At 47.0% G+C, this 23,775-nt stretch overlaps 1 protein-coding gene across 1 annotated transcript in view; it reads right to left on the reverse strand.

The window, feature by feature from the left end:
- Positions 1–2,916: 2,916 nt before the first annotated feature.
- ARL8A (ADP ribosylation factor like GTPase 8A) overlaps positions 2,917–23,775 on the reverse strand; it is a 49,004-nt gene continuing 28,145 nt past the window's right edge. Inside the window, exons 2-8 of the mRNA XM_056844274.1 lie at positions 20,894–20,974; positions 19,859–19,932; positions 17,289–17,382; positions 15,653–15,720; positions 12,679–12,749; positions 12,086–12,207; positions 2,917–2,932 (exon numbers count right to left, since the gene is read on the reverse strand). Of these exons, the coding sequence (XP_056700252.1) occupies positions 12,158–12,207; positions 12,679–12,749; positions 15,653–15,720; positions 17,289–17,382; positions 19,859–19,932; positions 20,894–20,974 (438 nt within the window). The 3' untranslated portion in view covers positions 2,917–2,932; positions 12,086–12,157. The remainder of the gene's footprint in view (positions 2,933–12,085; positions 12,208–12,678; positions 12,750–15,652; positions 15,721–17,288; positions 17,383–19,858; positions 19,933–20,893; positions 20,975–23,775) is intronic.

Here is a 23,775-nt window from a genome sequence, read left to right on the forward strand (position 1 = left end):
GACTCTGTGGCCTTCCCCAAACCCCACCCTCCTCAGGCTCTGCCCCAAAAACCTCCCGCTAGTGGCGAAGAGGGACCTGGCAACCCTAGCTTGTCCAGCACAAGAGTCCTGCCAGGAAAACCCTGCTTACAAATGTGCCTGAGCCAGTCTTTGCCCATCTAGTACTAGAAGGTGGGGGTTCCTGGTCAGAAATCCTTAGTTGCGCCTTTCACAAGTTGCATAAAAAGGCAATACTACAGAAGGCAAAGCTTTTCCCCAACACAGCATTTTCCTCTGCAGAAAAGATGCCGCTGCTGAAGTTTTTGCTTGTCCTGCCGCTACAACAAAAGGCCTGACAGTAAAACAAAGCACCCTCCCCAACAAAGCAGGAATTCTTGAAAATAACACAGGTTTTTGCACCAAAAAACCAAGGCTTGGTAGAAACAGTATTAAAGAGCTGTAGAGTTTAATCTTGCCTCAGTATTCCATGTCAGAATATAAACTTTTCTCTGCAGTAAATATCAGTTACCCCTCTGGGAGAGATTCCCAATCCCAGGCAAGCCTCAGTAGCTTGGAAGAAGCAGATTGTACCTTTAAAGAATCACCAGTGAGGGTGAGACAAAGACTATCTTTAGTCAGCAAAAAAAGGCATCTGAATTACTTGGATTAGTGAAGCCATACCAGAGGCACACAAGGAGCCAGGTTTTATCTTCAGTTATTGGGATAGTGGGGCTAGGGAAAGAAAAATAATCAAGAAACACTAAAAGATCCACTACCTGTTGGAGTACACCAGGGGTGGGGAACCTCAGGCCCGGGGGCCGTATGCGGCCCCCGAGGACATTTTTTGTGGCCCTCGGGAGCTCCGGGAACCCTGCCGCGGGAACCCTGCCACGGAGCTCTGGGAAGGGGAGTGCACGGAGACTGGGGCCCGGTTGCTTGGTGCTCTGTGCGCCGCCGGGTGTGTGTGTGTGGGCGGGGGAGGTGGGGTGGCTGGGGCCCTGTCGCACAGGCCGGCATGCACGGGTGTGTGTGTGGGGGGGGGAGGCTTTTCTCTCTTCCTCTTTTTCTGTCACTCTTTCTCCTTTCTCTCCCACTCTTCCTCCCTCTTTTTCTGTCTCTTTCTTTGTCTCCCTCCGTCCTTTTTTTCTTTCCCTCCGTCCTTTTCTTTCTTTCTCCCCCTCTCTCTATTTCTTTCTCCCTTTCTCTCTCTTTCTCCCTCCCTCCCTTTTCCTCTTTCTCTGTTTTCCTTCCCCCCTTCCTCCCTTGCCAATCGACTGTGGGCTGCCCACTGTTTTCTGGGGCCCACCGCTGGCTGCCCTCCCACCTGGGAGGGGGGAGTGGGGGCACCCTGCAGGCCTTCTCTGGGTGGCCTCCCCTGGGGTTGCCAACCTCCAGGTGGTGGCTGGAGACCTGGCAACCCTAGCCTCTCCCCCCCACAGGAGATCTACACCTGGTATGGCCCCCGAAAGATGGCCCTTGGCAGGAAAAAGGTTCCCCACCCCTGGAGTACACCATAGTGAGCAAGGTAGACCAATGGCCACTCCTAACAGGAGGAATGCTTCCGAAAAGGTGGAAAGACCCATATTCTATCCTTGCTTCCAAGTGCTAGTCGAAGCCCCAGCAGTCTTGGAGGGGCTGTGGCTCAGTGGTAGAGCATCTGCTTGGCATGCAGAATGTCCCAGGTTCAATCCCCGGCATCTCCAGTTAAAGGTACTAGGCTAGTAGGTGATGGGAAAGACCTCTGTCTGAGAACCTGGACAGCCACTGCCGGTCTGAGTAGACAATACTGACTTTGATGGACCAAGGGTCTGATTCAGTATAAGGCAGCTTCATGTGTTCAGTATGGCTCTCCAAAGAAGCCCAAAGGTATGGAGAACTGCCCCCACACACACATGCACACACCCACACACACTTGAGAGACTCCTGGGCCTGGCTGTGCAGAAATGTTAAAGAGCCTTGTTCTCCACCACTCTCTTTGGATTGCACCCTCAGGAGCGACAAACGCCACTGAGAGAGGGAGGCAGTTGCTAGGTGATGAGCCGCAATGCTGGGGGATCAGTGAGGGCTTTGTATATAGAATGACACCCACAGTTCCTTCTTGGGACTGCTGCCATGGAAACAAAGCCTCAGTCTTTGCACAAAGAAAGTGATGTTTGCTAATGGGGGCAGCCATCCAAAGAGGAGCCCTCCCAGGACAGGCACACTTGGTATCTCTCCCGCAAAGCTCTCTCACCCCAACAGATTGGGCCAAGGCACTGTCTGTCTGTGTTGGCATTGCGGGGGGGGGGGCAGCCCCTTTGCCCCTGGGACTGTTAAATCATTTGGACAGAATCTGATGAAACTTATTTGGGGAACGAGAGGCTCAGGCATAACTCCTCCAAAGTCAGACACAAGGCCTCAACAAACACAGCACCTGTTTTGAGGGAGGGAAACAAGGTGCCAAACAAGGAATTGGCACGTTAACAGAGGAAGAAAATGGTTTCAGAGGGTAGCTGCAGTAGAACAGTTAGATTTGAGTCCAGTAGCACCTTAGATACCAACAAGATTTTGGGGGTGTGAGTTTTCTAGAGTCAAAACTTCCTTCATGAGACAGAAATAGGAAAAGATCTGAGTCTTTTTAACTCAGCCAGAAGGTGAGAGGGGTGTTCTAAAGAAGAGGAAGAGAAACCACCTTCAAGTACTTGAAGGGTTGTCATATAGAGGATGGTGCAGAGTTGTTTTATTTTGCCCCAGAAGGTCAGACAAGAACCAACGGGTTGAAATCAAAAGAGTTTTCAGCTAAACATTAGGAAGAGCTGCCTAACAGTTACAGCAGTTCCTCCGTGGAACAGGCTTCCTCTGGAGGTGGTGGGCTCTCCTTTGGAGCTTTTTAAGCAGAGGCCAGATGGCCATCTGACAGCAGTGCTGATTTTGTGGACTTTGGAAGCTCATGAGAGGAAGAGCAGGAAGGGTTGTGTTAGTGCTTGGCTCTCGTGGTCCTTTCTTACATGCCCAGGGCAATGCGGATCGCCACTTTGGGGTCAAGAAGCAATTTTCCTCTAGACCAGATTGGCCAGGGATCCTGGAGGGTTGGTTTTTTTTTTTTTTGTTTTTTTTTTGCCATCTTCTGGGCATGGAGCAGAGGTCACTGGGGATGTGGGGGAGTAGGACTAGATGACCCTGGAGGTCCCTTCCAACTGTCTGTTTCTATGATTCTAAGAAAAGAAGGCAATAGTTATGAGGGCAGTAGGTGAATGCAATCTGAATGCCTTGCCAGAGGGTGTGTTGGCATTCCTTGCTAAGCACCAGTTTTCTGTCTTCAGGGACCCTTTGGTTATTTATGCCTCCCACCAAATCCTGCCTACCAAGAACTCCTAACGTTGTAGACAATTCTGGCTTGGGGGGTGCATAGTCTGTTCATGCAGAGTTCTGAATGGGCCTGCTTAGCTTCACTCTTGCTGTTGTGAACCAAGTGGGTACAGTCTATGTGTGCATACAGACAGACTGCTTCTTTCAGATTTGTCAACAACCCCCCCCCAAAAAAAACAGCCAACAAATGCCACAGAAATTTCTCCTCCCTGTGGTTGGCACAGGCCAGTTTTCAAATGGTGGCCGATTTTGCTTTGGATACAAAAGTCTCTTATCACAGTATCTACTAGTGGAAAGTTGTTCAGGTTTGGGGCCCTTCCCCAACTGCCTATCTGGAAGCTGTTTCCCGTTTGCCACTGGAGGAGCATTCCCATCCCAGAAGTAGGCTAGCCACCTGGCCCGGAGAAATATGTCTTACCCTTTTAAATAGAGGTTTAATGGGTTTAACAGGCAGTTGAAACTTTTTCTGGCATGGAGGTAAATAGCATCACCTGGTAAATAATATTCCATTAAACTTCTACTAAAGGGGCAGGGCATTTTTTTTTAGTACTGGGCAGCTGGCAACCCTACCCAGAACACAGCCGGAAAACCACAGCAGAAGGGAGAATTTCCAGCCAAGACAAATGAGTTGTAGTTGCCAAATCCCTTTGAACTGATGGCAAGTTCACATTCTTTGGGCAAAACACATGAAAACTACAACTCCGGACAATATGGATTATTGGACCACCTTAGGCATGGCAAGCATCACCAGGATAGAAATTAGCTGCAACATCAAAATGCTGGTAGTTTTCAAAATGGTGTCATGTAGCCCACACACTTCCCATCTAGCTCTTGAACCTCCTCCCTCTCCTCTAAATATCGTTGGACTTTAACAGTCATTACTAACCTGCCGCCTACTCAAAGAGCTGCCCCTTTCTTATGACAGAAGAATTACCCCAACCTCTGGTCAATGTACTACACAGTCCTTTCTTGGCCCCCATAGTATGGAGGGGGGTTAGGGTTACTAACCTCCATGTGGGGCTTGGAGCTCCGCCAGAATTACAAATGATCTCTAGACTAAAGAGATCGGTTCCCCTGGAGGAAGTGCAGCTTCAGTGGGCAAGAGGGCGAACTCTATGGCATCATATCACCACTGGGCTCCCTCGCCTCCTTGAACCCCATCCTCCCCAGGCTCTGCCCCCAAATCTCCAAGAATTTCCCAAGCCAGAGTTGGCAACTTTAGGTGAGGGGCTGGTTCGTTGGTAGTACGGTAGCCCTTGTGGACTAAGTAGATGAAATGAGGGCTTGGTTAAGAGTCACCACTGTGGTTTTCCTATTTGGACTAATCTTTGCTTGCAGTCTTACAGACTGAAGTATGACAATTCCTCCCCTGCACAGGGATCTCGCTATGGTTGGCGCTGACCTAAAGGATAATATTTGAGAAGATCCTTTGGACTGAACAGGCAGTTTATGTACATGAGGTGAAGTTGCCTGCACTTAAGGTTCTTGCTAATTATAGGATGCCGTCCTACAATAATTCTTAGTGAATGAAACCAGGCAATTATGGCACCAACCCACAGAGAGAAGCACTGTCTCTCTCTCTCATAAGCCATTTATTCATGGAAGGTTTTGCATTGGATTTGCCACTCTTTAGATGCACTTTCCCCCCATCCATATTCTCAAAACTCAACAATAAGCCGCCATGCAGAGTTTTAAGAATTCAGACGGGGAAAATGTGCATCTATAGTGACAAATCCAATGCAAAACCTTCCATGAATAAATGCCCATACACACACACAACCCATCCCGCCACCACACACTCACACTCCTCTGCCTTGATCCTAGCCCTGCCAGGGTGGGAGGGCCAGAGCGCAGCTGAAGTGCCTGATGTGACCTGAATGTCTAACAAGACAGGAGGGGATGGAGGGGAGCAGCCTTTCATGCTGTGTTCTCTCTGCTGGTTTACCCTGAGCAAGGGCCAAGCAAGAACAATGCTGGGTTTGTTGCAGTGGCTCCCAATTGGTCAGGAAGCTGGGGGTGGGGGAAAGGAGGAAGAGATCAAGCCTGGCTAGAACACTGTAAGGGGGGGGGAGAAGTGTGTCTAACATTTGATAAAAGCTGGGGCCAGGAAAGAAAGCCTCCCTCTCTCAAGAGGGTAAGAGAAAGCCACGCACAAGCCCCCAATAACAAACATCAGCACAATGCTATTTCCACAAGGAGATAGCGCCCAAGCAGCTACTAGTGGAGAGAGGGTCTAGGGCAGGGGTGTCAAACTCATTTGTTACAAGGGCTGGATATGACATAAATGTCACTTGGTCGGGCCGGGCCTTGCCTCGCCCGCCCAGATCGGGACTGGTGTGTGTGTGGGGGGGGGGGGGCTTCCTCAGCTGGCTCCAGCCCTTGGGCCATATGTTTGACCCTCCTGGTCTAGGGTGATCCCAAAAGGCAAGGGCCAGTGGGCAGAATCAGTTCTGTAGGGTGCAACCAATTGGCATAAGAACAGTGAAGATAACTAGAACGAGAACTTCCATTGTAGCAGCAGTACAAACAGAAGGGTCACCCCAAAGGGAGGGGACATCCCGGTCTCCCCTCCCCTGCTGATCCCTCTGTCCCGTTCTAATAAGCCTCATCCCCACGCTACCCCACATTGCCTGGCTGATGGTAGTTGTGTGAGGGATGGTGCAGGGTGGGTTGTTCCAGCCAATGAGACCCCTGGAGAGGACATTGTTGCAGGCATCCTGGCCTGTGCTTTCAATCCACCCTGCCACCTTCTCTCCCCCTCTCCTTGTCCTCGATCCTCCAGCCTCTCCAGCCACCATTTCCCCATTCCCCTCAACTGCCCCTTACTTTGGTAAGGGGTTGCTAGGTAACTCTACAATGCCAATGGTGACCTTGCAAGATCCCTGTCAGCGTCGTTGTTTTTTTGCACACTGGCACACAAGATGCTTCTCTTCCCCATGTATTTTTTTCAAACTTGGGGATTCCGTGTTTGTAGAAACATCCCTTCTTTCTGTTCCTGGATCAGATTTTTTGATTTGTACTCTGGGTCCAAGTTCAGAATGATGTACAGATATGTTTAATTACCATGTTCTACAAAGAAGGGATGGCCCTCTCTCTATTACCCGCTGCTTCGAGTTTTCCAGAAGCATCTAACTAGCTACTGTGTAAAAGCAGAATCCTGGACCAGGGGATTTCTTGCCTGATGCAGCTCAGCAATCCCATCCTTCCAGTCAATTCTTAAATTACCATGGATCAGAAATTGAATTAAGGCATGCGTATGGATTAAGGTCCCAAGCTTTCAGTGGCATCAGAACATATCCACTTGCTAGATGAAGAACGCGTTTTCAAATTCCATCTACTTCTAGAAGGGTCAAATTAGACTTTTTCAAACAAGTTGAGACAAGTTAACCTAAACCCTCATTATCCCCTCAGTCATATGGCAACTGCTGGGAACTGATTTCCCAAGCGCCACAAGAGTCCAGTTTGGATTGGGACAATTGTGTGTGGCTAGAAGCAGCTTCATCCTTCTCCCCTTGCTTCTTTCATGACTTGAACCACCAGGGTTGGGGGGGGGGGGGAGGAAGGTTTCTGGGAAAACAATCCAGTGCAAACCAGGCCCCTGCAGTGCTTGAGAAATTAGTTCCCAGCAGCTGTCAGCTGACTGAATGTAATGAGAGTCCAATTGAGGAAACCCGGACCTAACCTGTTAAGAAACATATTGGCTAGTTTGGTCTTGAGTCTTCAGCAATGTGAACATTTTCACATTGTGCAGGACACTGCACATGCTCATTTAATCAAGATTGCCCTCTGCTAGACTACTCTCAGCTCCTCCTTTGAGAAAAGCCTGCACCACGTCCATTGATCAGAATGTTCTTTGGCCCCTTTGCTTTCCATGATAGTCTCAGGATGCTCCAGATGAGAGAGGCTCTCAGGCAATTGCCTTCTGGACTGAAGAATGTCTAGTCCCCTGTCCTCCCCACCCCACCCCACCCCACCCTCTCATATAGATTTTTTAAAACCCCAACCACCCACAATCAAATAAAAAAGGGGTCACACACACTTTGGTTAAAGGATTGGTAGCATGTAAGCTATGCACTTCCTTTACAGTCTCTTATCTAGACCAAGGCTGAAGTAAATATAAATAATTTTTTCCTAGATATTTGCCTAGTTAGACAAGACACAGATGGAGATGAACAACAAGGGTTTATTTAACAGAAAATAAAGTATTTAATAGGGTCAAATGCTTTGTGTGGATGGCTTCAATATATAAACTATAACTGGCTTTCAACGTCACCCACTAGGGCTTAGAGATTTCAGAATTTTCCCCAGTGAGAGCAACTACTTTGTAGCTGAGCCTCAAGTAAAATAGATAAACCCCGAAGGGGGATTCGATTCCCCTTTCTCCGCACAGGTTACCTCAGCAGGGTCAAGGCAGTTCTTTTACCACACAGGGCTCCTTTCCATAGAACCTGTTCACATAAGCGAGGAATGGCAGGACTTTAATAGGATTCTTATTGGTCATACTAAAACAAGTTTTCTTCCCTGAGCTGATACTCAAACCCTAGCTGAAAGCCAAGTAAAAGCCTGGCTATGCTGATGCCGCTATCCAGAACCACAAAATCCCCGTCCCAAGAAAAAGGGGCTTCTTCACCCCACTTAAGGTGAGGCTGGCTCACCTCCTCCCATCCGGTGGAGTTCCATGGGCTCTGATCGGCTGACAACCACTTGGATTTGTATGAAGCCGAAATCACAAGGATTGGTTCAGAGCCCTGGAGGAGAGGTGGGACTTTGGAGGATGATTGCCACACTAGTGGCAGAAAGCAAGCCAAAAAAACCTGTGGGCAGAAACTGATGAACAAATAACAGAATTCATGCTTCTGAAATAAGTAGGTGGTACATATTTCTCCCCACCCCCAGTGGGGGATTTCTGCCTCTGTTCACTTGATATTCTTGTTCTACTAAACCTTACCAGAGTATTTATTGTAATCTTGACAGGATTGGCTTGCATCCAACACTATGTGGAAATGTAGTCACCTCTGATATTTTGAGACACTGTCCAGCAGCACAGTAGCTGAATAGTGTAAAAACCAACCTCTCTTATGGCTCTTCAGGGATGCAAAAGAACGTTTCATCCTCTTTTCTTGCATGAAAAACTCATGCAATTAAACCAGCTTTAGAGCAGGGGGGAAACTCCCACAGCAGCACTTAAGGGAAGATACTGCTGTCCTATTGCTGTCAGGTCTATCACCGCTGGTCAAGGAGGCTCTGTTATCAGTGGATTTGTTTAACCCTCTCCCCCCAATACACACAATCTATCAGTTTTGACACAGAACAAAACAAAGCACAAGATTACAGTTCACTGAACAAAAGCAATAATTTCAAAACCCACTAAGCTAGTGGCCGTCACATACTTTGTCAGTGAACTTCCAAGTCCATAACTTGCAAGAACTTCTTTTGTCTTGTCTTGGTCAATTCAATTTGAGTGACCCCATATTCTCTTATTCTGAGAATGAGAAAAATCTCTAGTCCCTCTTTGTATTGCCATTTACCATCGTATCAATCTCTTATTTTCTTCCTTTAGTTATCCTTTTTCTGAGCTAAAAAGGTTCATATGTTTTAGTTGCTTTTTACTGCGGAAATTCTTCAACCCACTGATCAGTTTGGTTGCTCTTTTCTGTACCTATTCTAGTACTGGGATATCCTATTTGAAATGAGATGGCCAGACCTGTAACCTAGCATTCCAAATGTGGGCATACCATCAATTACAATAAAGGTATTGTGATGCTGGCAGTTTTACTTCTCGTCCCTTTTCTCATAGTTCTTCATTCTCTTTCACTGCCGCTGAACACAGAGTTGACATTTGCAGTTTCACGGATGGCTCCTTAAAACACTGTAAGATGGAGACAGCGCTGAAGTGGTACCCACCTTCCCCCACATACACAGTAGTCCAGCAGTTTTCACCATGCTTGCAGTTAACAGATACACTGTGCAAATAGTGAAAATTGCATGGGAACACACACACAAAAATGGCTTGCCATGTGGAACAGAATTTCTGTGCAGCTGCCTTTCAAGCAGCTATCTGAACAACAGGCTGCAGAGGTGAGAACCAGGCCATCGATGTCTGTTTTGCTACAATATTGGAAACTCTAGAAACTGGTCTGTTAGATGAGGATTTTGCCAGTCAGGACACACCTAATAATTCTGGAGTGACACCCGCAAGCCTTCCTTAGTTTGCTGCTCTCCTCCTACACAGGCTCTGCCCCAAGGCCCAGAAGCCCTCCCAGACTGGCAAGACTACAGAAGAGCCAAACAAGCTGGGGGGAAATTGTGCCAGGTACCAATCTGAAACATTACACATAGGAGCTGGGTATGTTTAGCCTGAAGAGGAGAAGACTGAGAGATGATATAACCACCTTCAAGTACTTGAAAGGCTGTCATATAGGAAGGTGCCAAGTTGTTTTCTGTTGCCCCAGAAGGTCAGACCAGAACTAACGTGTTGAAATGAGAGTTTCCATCTAGACATTAGGAAGAATTTTCTAACAGATAGAGTGGCTCCTCAGTGGAACAGGCTTCCCCGGGAGGTGGTAAGCTCTCCTTTCCTGGAGATTTTTAAGCAGAGGCTAGATGGCCATCTGTCAGCAATGCTGATTCTATGAGCTTAGGCAGTTCATGAGAGGGAGGGCACCTTGGCCATCTTCTGGGCATGGAGTATGGGTCACTGGGGGGGGGGAGGTAGTTGTGAATTTCCTGCACTGTGCAGGGGGTTGGACTAGATGACCCTGGTGGTCCCTTCCAACTCTATGATTCTATTCTATGCATGAATAAAATCCCAGTGGAGAAAGATGACCGCAGTACAACCACCAACAACACAAAATTGTTAATTTATTGTTGTTATTATTAGGAGGCCAAAAAAAAAAATAGAGTACTGTTACAAGAACCATTTCCCATCAGAGAAGGTCAAAATAAGCCAAAATATATTTTTAAAAGGAATAAATGACACTTTACAATTCATTAAATTAAAAAAAAAAAAACAATGTAAATCTCTCCTTGTGCAGTTCTGTGAAAATGAGAACAGAAGCAGAAAAAGGATGCAGTTGAGAAAGCCCCACCTCCCCAGGGGAGCAGCCCCGTGCAGGGCTGGGCCAGGCGAGGGGCAGGAAGGGCCCTGTGGCGTCACACCTGCCCACAGCTCAACGGGGCAAGGGAGGACGTGGCCACACGTGGCCTGCAGTCAGTTGCCCTTCACAGGGAGGCATGAGGGGCTAGCACATGAAGCTTTATGATCCTTCCCACGATCCCATCCCTGGACCATGATGCAGCTGCGGTAAAGCCCCGACTGAACAGGCGCCAGCACACTGGCCCGGATTAAGCGGCCAGGAATATCCTCCTCTTTCCTGTCACAACCTGTGGCTAGAAACTCAGGCGCCCCACTGCCCAGCAGGGTGTGAAGTGCAATCTTCTCCACAGCTCACTCCTACTCGCGCGAGAGAAAGAACTCCTCTCTTCAGCTGCTTCCCCCATCCCCAAGTCAAAAGCCTCACCCTCAAAACTTGAGGAAAGACAGGCTGTCCTCTCAGTCCCAGACCCATGTGCGTCTGCGTGTAGGGGCAGGGGGAGTCAGGCCCAGAAAACTGAGGAAAAACTGTCGCTCCTAGAGAAGAGGTTGTGGTCTACACTAACATCTCTGGCTAGAGACGGCACAGGAGAACTTGTTTCTCATCTCATCTGTTCTGGGATCCACATCATGAGGGTCTAGGATTTGAGGAACATGGATGAAGCAAGTGCCCCAAGACTGAACCCTTGCCCAAAGGGGTTTGAGGGGAAGTTATGACAAAACCACACCCCACCCCATGCAGAACAACGCCCAAATGTCTGTGTAGGCAAGAGGCCTAGGAAAAGAGTTTCACTAAACTAGCCCTCTAGATCCGACCCTCTCTCTTTGGCAGCCCTCTCAACCTGTAGACTCAGCTACTTCCATACAACCAAGGCTCAACATGCACCCTCCACCCATCTCTCAATGGAAGGCTGGCGCATAGGCTGAAGAGGGCACTGGGCAGACACCAGATATGGGCAGTGCAGGACGACTGAAGGAGAGAACGTTCAGGGTCTTCAGGAGCAAGATGGGTGGGATTTGAGCTCGTGTGGGGAGACCATCTCATCCTTAGCGCTAGGAGACAACAAGACAGGTCTTTGCTCGCCAGGATTTAGTGTCTCTCCCTACAGTTTCAGACCAGAGGCCTAAGTGAGAACAATACTGCCCCATGAGCTTTTCGTCCCCCACCCAAAGCACGGAGCGGCTTGGGGAGGCAAAGACACAAGCAAAACCAGCCAAGGGTAGTGGATTCCACCGCAGAGAGGGAGCAGGGGATGCTCATGGAGGAAGGAGAGGAAGACAGGAACCACTGAAAGCCATGCTCCGTTCCAGCCCCTACCCTGCGGCTGCTCATGACATTCCCAATACTGTGTCAGGTACTTTCCCAGCCCCGTTAGTATCACTGCTGCCCCCTAGACAGCTCACAGGCCCAGTTTAGTAACAGCGTAATTGTTTAAATTAAAAAATTAAAATATATATACATATATATATATATACTGTACACACACTGACGACAACAGAACAGTGCCAAAACCAGAGGAGGGAGCAGGGGTGGAGGGAGGGGGAGACAGTTTCTTTACAATAAAAACAGGAGTTCAGTCTCAGCAGAAGAGGAGTCTGGGGTCCCCTAAAAATACCCATCTAGGGAAAGGGGGCGGGCGAGAGGGAAAGAGCAGGAGGGGGGGCAAGAGGAAGGAGGAGGTGCGCTTGGGCTTTTACAATGGCATCTTCCCGATCCGAGATGTGGCTGGAGGGCTCTCAGCTTCGCCGCGACTTTGAATGCTGAATAAGCCACTGTAGGGTGATGTCTGTCAAAACATAAACACACACAACCGTCAACGAGACAGGATCAGCGGATCTGTGCGTGGCTCAGCAGGAGGTTATTGAAGCAGGCAGTCGGCTGGTTGCCAAGGACAGAGGCATCCCCAAACACCGGGCTGGGTAGATGCTCCATTTCTGGAGCTCTGCCGACAGTGCCTTAGGAGGCTGAAGAATGCCTGAAGAGGAGGACTCTTATACACGAGTAACCTACTTCCCGCTGTTAATCCCTATCCTCTGTATGACAGCCACCCCTGCCACGCTACTAAACATGTGGAGGGCTGGTCCCAAGGACATTCCATTTAGAAAAGAAGTTCCACACCCCAAATGGTTTGGCTGAGGGTGTCTCAGCACAACTCAGCACAAAATAGGACTGTCATGAGCGATTTGGATGTTAGGATCCATTCCACCCCACCATTCCTCCGCATGTTTCGCAGGGCACTCTGGCCTTCCAGACTTACCGATGTTGTCCTTTTCTTTGCAAGAGATTGAATAGCAACAGATCTCTCGGTCCTGGATGGCAGATAAGTTCCTGTAAGACAAACAAAAGGAGATCAGCCGTCATAGGGGGGAAATCCTGCAAACAGAGGCTATTCATGAAAATATATATGAGAAAGCCAAGGAAATGGACAGCACGTGCCTCTTTTGCCTTAGCAGCTATACATCTTTGGTAGAGAGCCAGTTCAGAGCATCTCCCTCCATGCAATGGTGGAGCAAGACCACACTTTTCTTCCTTCCCTCCATCCCAGTGGGCAGGCATGTTCTCTTCTGGGGAGAGGGGTCACATGCACGATACAATCAATATGCCACATACAACAGACATGTCAGATTTTATGCACAATACTCGTGCACGCCTGGAGGCAAGATAGGTATGGGTGGAGATGTCTGATTTCACTCCCTTAGGAAGAAGGCAGCCACGCCTGGTTAAAACTCAAACAAAAAGGCCTGGTGGGCAACCAGATAGGTATAGGTCCACACTCACATCAAATTTCTCTACTCCTCCACAAAACGCCCCAGAAAAAGGCTGCATGCTATAAAAGAATGAGCTCTAACTGTGGCTGCTTGTCTTTCTGGAAGGACCACCTCGGTGGTATGGGGATGCTAATATGGAGCTATTTTTGCATGATGCTGGAACACACCGAGATGCAAGTTCTGAAAACATTAAAGAGGCTATGAATCTCTGTTCAGGCAGAGCAAAGGTGAGCATCTCTCTTCCTCACCCATCCTCTAGCTACTTGCCGGAAACCCCACACAGCATCTTTGAGTTATGCTGCCATTTTAGAAAGTATCAGGCATAAAAGACCCATGGACTACTTTAACTTTCTTTTCAACCATTCAACTACATTTTCCAGGCTGCAGCACTAAAAGAGAGATGAAAAACATAGGCCTGCCTCTGGCGCCACCATGTGGCTTAGACCATGCAGGGCTCAAGGTATTTAAAAAAATCACACCTGTCAAATCAAAGATTTCTGCAACTCTGTACACTTCCACAACAGTAAAGTCTGTGACTTGAGCACATTTTTAATCTCCACCCAAGTTCCAAGATGAACATGGATACTTCTGGCACCTTAAAGAGTCATAGATTTACTGTGGCATAAGCTGTCAGGGAATAGACAGCACCTTCAGATGCATGAAACAAATTCGATGCCACTTGCACAATCCACATGCCGGATACAGTCCATTTTGGGCCTACACATGTTGAATTTTATGCATAGGTTTCTTCCCCACTGCAGGTGTCATATTAGCCTGTCTGGAAAGACAGAATCATCTTCATGACTGTGTTGCAGACAGGTCATTTTGTTCTTGCCTTGTGATACCTTTGGCCTTTGCATAGGATGGAGACCTACGACACCTCTTAGATTGCCTGGCCTTTTGGCCCCTCTGATGGCACTTGTTTTTCTCTTTACTCACATGGATCTTTCTCTGCCAACTGAGGACAAGGCGTTTGACAAGGTTGATAATTCTGAATGATAGCGCAACAACAAATTACTGATCGTTTATAGCTCCTTCGTTATTTTCTGCAGCAGACTAACAAGGCTGCCCTCTGGAATTTAACAACACAACGTGTAGCCTTGTGAAAGGAATTATGGATCCGTACCCCTGCAAGTACAGTGCAGGCGTTCAAGAAACAAGGGCTGGGAGCTCAGAGCTACCTTAGGACAAAGTGGAAGATGTAATCCCTAAAGGCAAAATTGGCCCTTTACAAGAATGCAGCCAGAAAGTAGTTACCTAGATCCTTGCAGCTGGAAAAACAGGTGTCCTAATGGTGGTCTACATGAGAGTCACTGAGGAACAACACCTCCCCCGCCCCCCATCTTCAGATGCAAGCTACCAGAGAGACGTTTGAAGAACTGTGCATGTTTGGGAGAAGAAACCGACAAGCCAAGAACGCACAGCTCTGACGCATAACTTTAAGAGACCAGGGCAGGACGGTTTCTCCTGCTTCCCACCACTACAGGGCCTGTTGCTCAAGAGGCAGCCATGGTGAAAAGAGTTCCTCTTAGGAGGGAGGAATTAAAAGGACAGACAGAATCAGAAAAACTCCTTGAAAAATGAAACTATCCCAACAAAGAAAGGAACACATGCCAATGTCTCTACAGTGTTGCATCAAGGCAACCACCAGCAAAAAAAAAAAAAAAAAGTCAGCTACAGCTCAGCATCACCTAACATCAAAGAAGACAGAAGTGGCAAACCAATGACAGAGTGGCTGGACTATGGTGACCTGAGTTCGAATTCTAATTTGGTCATGAAGTTCACTGGATGGCCTTGGGTCCGCCTCTCTCTCTCAACTTAACATGCCTCACAGGTTATTATGAGGATGGAATGAGGAGAGGAGAACCCTGAGGAAGTTAGAATCAAAATGCCATAAACAGACACCTATCACACCTCTCTTTTCATGACAAAAGATGGATAGAGAGGATGCCAAAGGGGGAGGAAGCAGTGTTTATCCTCCAAGTAGGCAAAAGAAAGAGGAGAGCTTGAAAGACATTTGGCAGAGCGTTTCCCCACCTCAGCACTTGGAACTGGGCTGACGATATCTGGGGGACAGGTCATAAAAACATGCTCATTTGGAGCATAGCAGGGGACACTTCAGATCAAGGTTTCTGGTGATTACAGAATGGCTCCAATGGAAGGCGGGAGAGGAACTGTATGGACAAGAGAGAGGACAGACAAGCAGACTGTCGCGCTGAAGAAGAGAACCCGCAGGACTGCAGCAAATCCCAAGCACTCACACTCACCGACATTACTACTGCCTAGGCTTGTGATTCTTTGTCCACGTGAAAAGCATCCCAACCTGGTTTCTTTACTGGCACACAGCACAGCAGCACCACACCGTGCGCGCCTCCACATGGCTCGGCAACATCCTGCCACATGGCAGGAAGGCGCAGGCCTGCAGAAAGCACCTGCAACTCAACCGCCACAGCGAGCACTTACATCTTCTCAATGAGCTCCTTCTCGTCCAGGGCGCCAGGGAGATCTCGCTTGTTCCCAAGAACTAGGACCTGCAAGAAAGAACAGGGCATGGTCTAGCCTTACTCACACCCCAGACTCACACATGGAGTGCCCTCGACAAGCCACAGCATTCAGAGTTTAACAAGGAGCTGTTTGCTCCAGAGATGTCTCAAGCTTCGATTCCCTGGCACATGGAGCCAGCCCAAGACAAGCTCATGTGAGCAGTGGAGGGGAAGTGAAGCACTCCGGGCCTCCCTTCCTTCCAGAGCTATCGGGAAGGGGAAGCGAAGCCCTCTGACCTCTCCACCAACAGCAGCACGTCCAGAGAATCAACCTTGTATAGGTCACACTAGGACGGGAGAAATTACATAAAACGATTTGCCTGCTGTTCTTTTCTTGTGGCAGCAGGAGAAATAAATTTAAGCCTTTCAATGCAGGAGCTGATAAGGCTAACTGAAAGCACGAATTAAAAAAATCTGACTTCTAAGATGACAACTTCCAGCACGGGGCCAGTAATAAAAGCCATTCACAAAATAGGCAGACCGCAGGGGTGTGTTATTGACATTAGCTTCAGGAAAAATATTGGAAGCCTGTATTTCATTCTCTCTCACACACGCTGGGGGGGGGGGGGCAGGGCAGGTGTTCATGAAAGATCTCCCCACGTATGTGCAACAGCCACTTCCAGCCACCAACTTGCTCCCAAAAGTGGTCCTATGCACAGATTCACAACAGAGGTCTAGCTGAGCAAATGAATGCCTCCTGTTTTCTTCTGCAATTGCTTCCTGTTTATCCATCCACCCTGTAGGCCAGTTCAGGTGGCTGCGAGAAAAGAGCCTTTCTTCAGAGAGGCTAACAACAACTTAAGCCTTCTCTGACTTTTTTTTAACTTTCAGAATCTTTATTAGTAAGCCACTGATGCATGATACACTCTAGGCTTGGCAGGAAATTACACGTCTTTTGTATGAAAGAATCCTACTGAAACAAAAACTTAGAATTTGCCAAATTCTGCAAGTAACTGAAGATTTGCGAAAAGAGCAGGATTTGAGGGGGCAATGAGACGGCCCTCCCTGCATATATGTACAACATCCAGCATCTTACCTGGATGCAAACATTTAGACATGCCCAGGTGGAAACTGTTTCTGCCTGAGAAGCCATATCTGTATCTAAGTTCTGCGAACTTAGGCAGATCATGAGAATTTAGGCAGATCATGACTCTTGTGGCCCTTTCTTGCATGCCCAGGGTAATGCCGATTGCCACTTTGGGGTCAGGAAGGAATTTTCCTCTAGGCCAGATTGGCTGGAAATCCTGGAGGTTTTTTGCCTCCCTCTGGCCATAGAGCAGGGGTCACTGGGGGAGTGGTTGGGAGGTGGTTGTGAATTTCCTGCATTGTGGACTAGATGACCCTTGAGGTCCCTTCTAGCTTTATGACCCTTGAGGTCCCTTCTAGCTTTATCATCAGAGAAGGGCCAAATTGCACAGAAAATGCCATGGCATTTTTACTTCACAGTAGCTGTGGCAGAAAATGGAATCCATAGAAGTGGTGCTGGCAAACCTTTCCCTAACCCACACACCATGAACGTCTCATCTCCTGGTCTGCTTCTAGCGAGACCAACTTACAGGGATGCCCTGGAGCTGTGGCTTATCAAGCAGGTTGTGAAGTTCATTCTTGGAAGCTTCAATCTTCTCCTGGTCTGCGGCATCCACCATGTATCTGGAATGAAGCAAGTGTGTCAGAGGTGACAATGGATGCTGTAGAGAACAGCCAGAGCCATGGAAGGAGGAAAAATAAAACTAATACTCCACATCTGACCTGCTCCCAGCAAACCAAGATGCTTATTCACAGCTTTCGCATGAATCTCAACCACTGACAGGTTATGGGGTGACTTGGTTCAGATGTAAAGGAAACCCTGGTCTGTGAGCTCATGTACACTCCCCCCACCCCCGGCCCCACATATTGCAAAATCATTAAATACTTCCAAGTTATCAACAAACCGTGGCTTGCTGGTTTGGTTGTAACAGCAAACTATGGTTTATTTGGAACCTAGAAATATTTAATTACCTGGCCATGGGTAAGGAGGGAGTGTGAGAGTTGTAAAATCCTCCAGGTTCATTCACATAGCAGCAAACTATGGTTTGCCATTATGTCTGTCCCACCCATTACCCTGCACTCTATTTTTCTTCATGCTTTCTCACCCCTTTTAGTAATTCATACAACAAACATTCAGACATTCCTGACTCCCATAACACCTCAATTTAGCTAAAAAAATAGTACACGCTGGTTAGATTTGTAGAAATCCATTTAATTCACACAGTTTGCAGACCACATGCATTGCTTAGTGGGAGCTAACTGATAGGCTGTGGGAGGAAAGTTTATCTTGGAAAAGGCAGCACACAGACAAAAGAAGGTGCAGGATTATTTCAAGATTTTACCAGCTATCAGCCATGCCTGTGATTTAGACTATAAGTTCCTTGGGGCAGACATCTCTTTTTGGCTTATGCTGGTTTATACAGTGTGAAGTTCACTACAAATGCGATATACACTAACAAATGGTTCTTGAGATACAGGCTTCTCACTTAAGGAGTGGGGAATCAAACCCAGTTCTCCAGATTAGAGTCTGCCAGTCTTAACCACTACACCACATTGGCTCTCAGCTCCTCCTTGATCTTTTTAATTGGAGATGCCAGGGACCTAACAAAATAAATAATCTGGAGAACCAAGTTTGATTCCACACTCCACATGAAGCCCGCTGGGTGATCTTGGGCCAGTCACAGTTCTGTCAGAACTCTCTCAGCCCACGCATAGGCAGGCAATGGCAAACCACCTCTGAGTGCCTCTTGCCTTGAAAACCCTACGGGGTTGCCATAAGTCAGCTGTGACTTGTTGGCACACGCATATGCACACACACACACACACACACTTAAAATAGTAACAGCAGGACATAATGGGGAGGGGATCAAAGCTTGAAACTGTGAGCAAAGCTTGAAAAGTGTCTTTATAGAACCACCAGAGGGTCTTGCCCATCTCTCTTTAAGCCTTAAGGAGAGCAGCATAGCTGCTTCCAGTTTCCAGAAAGCAGGCGAATGGTTGTTTTGTCCACCTGTACCAGGCTCCTAAAAAAAGGAGAACTTCAAGAAAAGCTATGCCAATGGGCACTGAAGTATCAGTGCTAAGGACAGGAAGTCTTTCAGAAAGAGTGCAGGAGTCTGGCAGCAGCCCATCTGGTCCCTACCCTACCCCTTACTAACAGAGGGTGAACTGACAGGAGCCCAAAGAGGCTTTCTCCTGCTGTCTTCCACACCTCTGGCATCCAAACAACTCCTTCTGTCCAAGTGTCTTATGCAGCAGCAGCGCTTCATTTGTGACCGAGGAGAACAAGTGCCAGCAGTACGGGCATCCAAAGTTTACTCAGGTGCACTAGAGCATATAATGGGCACTCACACACAGTTTAAAGACACGGTACTTCCAGAGAGCTCTGGCATCCAACAAAGATTCACTGCACCGTTCTAAAAATGTATCAAGAATCCTGACCTCAGCTTATAACTGAATCCACACCTATATTGCAGATCAGGCATCCCTGTTTGCAACTTGGGTCCAAGCGCCAAAGGACCTGGTTGTCCAGCTCTGAATGGAGAGGATCCAGCAGGCCCAAAGCCCAGAAACGCAAAGCATCACAAACAAGCTAGGGAGATCCCTGTCCCTCTCCAAACATCAAAATGAGTCAGCTGGTGGGGAAAATAAACAGGAACCTCATGAAGAGAGCCAACTAACACCTCCCACAGTAGAATGCTGTCCAATACTCACTCAAATATACCCAGCATGTTGAATAATCTAAGACTCCTCTCTTTCTCTTCTTCCTCTTTATGCTGGGTGGGCATAGAAGAGGACAAGGGTAATGTGCATTTGAGAGGTGTACAGAGGGGGCAAGATTGTCGGAGGAACACTCGTATTTAAATGAATGACAAATAAAACTTTTAAAAACACTTAGAAAGATACAGGGAGAGATGCAAGTCCCTATCTTCAAACAGCAATCATGGACTCCCCAGTATAAGGAGTGGAATTTCCCCCCTTTATACCCATTCTTTAATGCTAAATTCAGTTACCACAGACTGTTGCCCCACACCACCTAAGGCAGCAGCATACGCTTATATGAGTTAAAAACACTGCAAATATAATGGAATATACTTACACAATGGCGCTGACTCCACGGCAGTATCGCTCCCACATGCTCCGGAAACGAGGTTGGCCCCCGATGTCCCAGAGCTGCAGGCAGAGAAGCAGCACGGAAGAAAAAAGGCTCAGAAATAAAATTCAAAATGTCTCACAAACCTCCACTCACACGTGCTCCCCCCCGCCTCCTTTTCTACTGCTCCCCATGTGTCCATTACATACACGTCTCCCCACATTCTTCCACTGCTAAAAGAAAAAAATCTCAACAGCTACCACAATAAAAGACCCTAGAAATGCTCATGAGGCTCTAGAACACCTGCTTCATGAGAGCATTCCCTCATTCACACAAGCTGCAAAGTAGTCATGTATTCACATTTTTATTATTAGATAAAAACACTTTACGTTTAGTATCAACTGTATTTTAAAAAGCCCTTAAAGAGGCAGAACTGATGCCACGCTAATTAAATATATTTTAGAACTTTCCTAAGCAAAAGAACATGCATCAAAATGAGTAAGAGGCAAAATCTTATTGGCTGGGTTAACTCTTAGTAGAAATCCTAAATGGAGTTTGAAACTATATACCTGTCTACCTTCCAGTCTTGAGCTTGATGAGATAAGGCAACATTTAAGCATTTAAACTAAATATATCTTCAGAAGTACTATATGGCATTTAGCTTTAGTGAGGGGAAGTTCATTCAGTGAGGTAAAGTAGACATTTTTAAAAGCTAGTATTGCGAATCAAACCCTATTCTCTATCAAGCCAACACACTGTGAGCTGAAATTGCCCTCCCTACTCATCCCACAACCCTGCTTAAGATTAAAAGTGTGAGAGTAAAATAAAATGAGAAAGTAAATGAGTTAAAAATAGCCCAAATAAGATAAAACGAAGAACTCTGCAGCAGAGTACAGTGTCTGCTTCGTACTCTCCGGAACAGGAAGGCATGGCTCCCAATCAAACCTTATTAATCTTTCTGGAGTTTCGTTAAGTCCTTAAGTCTCTGATACTGTCCCCCAAATCTTGCAGTTTATTTAAGGAGTAGACTTTGCCTCTTACCTTTATAGTAACATTTCCCTTGGTGATCTTCCTCATGTTGAAGCCCACTGTCGGGATCATATCTTCATTGAACTGCCCCGACTAGAACAGAATAAAAACCAGTGCTAGAGTCACTAACAGGGAGAGTTGCATTGCATCCACAGCTAAAAACAGTTTCCCTGCCAATGGAAGATCACATATCACCTCTGTCCTTTGGGATGTGTCCAGAGATGGCACAGGGCACAACGTTTGCAGTGGGAACAGTCTCACCAATCCATGTTGGCTGCATGGACAACGATGACCTGAAGCACAAGCCACAAGTCTACAGAAAAAGGCATCCTCTGCTTAGCTGATTTCTGCTACGTTAGTGTATGCTGTGCTTGTGTGCACGGGCTTGTTTTAGAATGAACAATCTTATAGTTAGCCATCTGCCCAGGGCAACTTGCTTGGCAAATTCTCCGCACAAGTGGTGCTATAAATTACAGGTACGTGAAGATGTGACAGCAAGAATAGTTTTTGTGGGCTGATCCCCCCCCCCCCCCAAGACATTCAAGGGCTGGATAAAGCCACTTTGAGAAGCAGTGTGAGAACCAAAGTAGCAACAGTAGCAATCCAGTGGGAATTTCAACCCTTTAGTCCAGGCCCAAAGAACAATGGTAGCAACAGCACAGGTTTTCTTAGCTTTACAGGTATCTGCATGTTAACTAATTCTGCACTTGCTCCATGCTATAGCTGGCTTCTGTGAAGACCCAACTAGTAAGACAAGTTAATGCTGTATCCAACAAGCTTCCTGGGACACACTTACAGGCACCAGATCACAAAGCCAAGAAAGAGGAGAAATTTTCAGGTGGAACAGAGGTGCATTGTGCTTACAATCAGAAACGTCAAGGGCAACAGGTTTTCACTTGGTTCTCCTTACATTTCCACAATTCTCTACAGTTCTTTCACAAGCACGAAGTACCCAAAGAACTTGGGAATGAAGCTTCCAGGTTTGGCTTCCTCACCAATCTACTCTCCTGCTAAATCAAGCCGGTTATTTCATCTACTCAACCAATTCCTTAAACTACAGAGTGGGACACTGGCTCGTTTTAAGTTCCTGTTCAATGTTTTATCATCAACCTTATTTACACACACACACAGCTCTCTGGCCGAAAAGGGAATGATGTATCAGAAATAAGAGATTTCACAAAGCTGCAGTCCCTGAAGGAAGTTCATACATTACAGGAAATGTGCAAATACCACTGGACCACTAATGGGTGCTGGTGCAGACATACCCTCAGGTAAAGAAGAAGAAAAAGAAGAGTTGGTTTTTAGATGTCGACTTTCTCTACCACTTAAGGAAGAATCAGACCTGCTTACAGTCGCCTTTCCTTCCTCTCCTCACAACAGACTCCCTGTGAGGTAGGTGGGTCAGAGAAAGCTTGAAGAGCTGTGACTAGCCCAAGGTCACCCAGCTGGCTTAATGTGAAGGAGTGGGGAAACCAACCTGGTCCTCCAGATTAGCCTCTGCTGCTCATGCGGAGGAGTGGGGAATCGAACCTGGATCTCTAGATCAGAGTCCACCATGTGTGTGTGTGTGTGTGTTTGCACATTCTCAGTACAGAAAAACAGGAAAATGAGGCGCAAGCTCCGCTCTACTACTCTTCTGTGAAAAGCCACTATTATTCCTGATCTGACTCGCCTTAACATTTCATGCTTCGATGTCAGAAGATCTTAGAGATTGATATGCCTATCAACACTGCTGTTTTCTTTCAATGATTTACAACCTTAACATGACTAACATTCCAAAACCTTTCTTGCTTTTTAATCTGGACTGCAAAGTTTTATGAGCCTGCAAATCTCCAGCTATTCAGCTCAAATCTAACTGTCAGCAATGAGTTTATATAATTCTCTGATTAGGAGGACTGAATGCTTTTAGCCATCAGCTTCTCAAGATATGACACATCAGCGTGACTTCCAGGGTTTCCAGATTCTTCACAATGATTTTGCACTGGTTGTGCTTCCCCCTCCCCTCTTTCTATTTTAAAAGCAGGATCCTGGTGCTTGTCAAAGGGGAGAATACTGCTTATAATAGGTCACCCAATGCAGTCCGCATCTCAGGGTCGACACCCCATGTCTGCCCAGCCTTTGGATCTCTCACAAAGAGAAGAATACACTGCTGTGGTAACTCAAAGCATCTGCAATTTTTTTGACTCGCAGTCCTCCTGAAATAGCAAACTGTTACTCCACAGAGAATTGCTTTGAAATTAAATTTAAAAAGCACTCCAAGCATGTTCAGATTCCTAAATGAGGAGACAAATCATTCAGAGATATGGATCCCTCTGAGGTTTTGCCAAATAACAGAAAACCTACAGACTTTAAGAGAAACAGGAGGGAATCTGTTGAATTAATCGTGTAATTAAACACGGTGAAGTATCTAACAGTTCAGGATGCATAACGATACTACAGTTAAATAGAAACCAATGCCTAAGCAACCAGCTTTTCCACTGGTGAAAAAGGGAGGGAAGGGTCCCACCAAAGAGACCACGCTGGAGATTACAGGACCTGCACAGATAAAGGCCACGTGAGGTGGGCACTGCAATAAGATTGGGGACTGGATGAGATTGAGTGAGTGGAAAAGCTGGCCAGCTCATGCAAAGCAAGCTAACAAGCAGAAGCAAAACTGAAAGTACACGCCTGAGGTCACCTGGAAACCAAGTCCCATATATTCTCTCACTTCTAAAATGGTCAAGGTTAGAGTTTTAACTGTGTACCCAGCTAGGGGGAAAAAATCAACCAGGGACAGGAGCGCAAGTAAAACTATAGGAGTTTCCTGTGTGATGGTGCTGCCAAGGTCTGATGAGTACGTCGGCACCAAAGTATCCTCACTTTCATACTTAAGACTCGAGTCCAGTAGCACCATA

The sequence above is a fragment of the Euleptes europaea genome, chromosome 2, assembly GCF_029931775.1.
Source record: "Euleptes europaea isolate rEulEur1 chromosome 2, rEulEur1.hap1, whole genome shotgun sequence".
Taxonomy (NCBI): Eukaryota; Metazoa; Chordata; class Lepidosauria; order Squamata; family Sphaerodactylidae; genus Euleptes; species Euleptes europaea.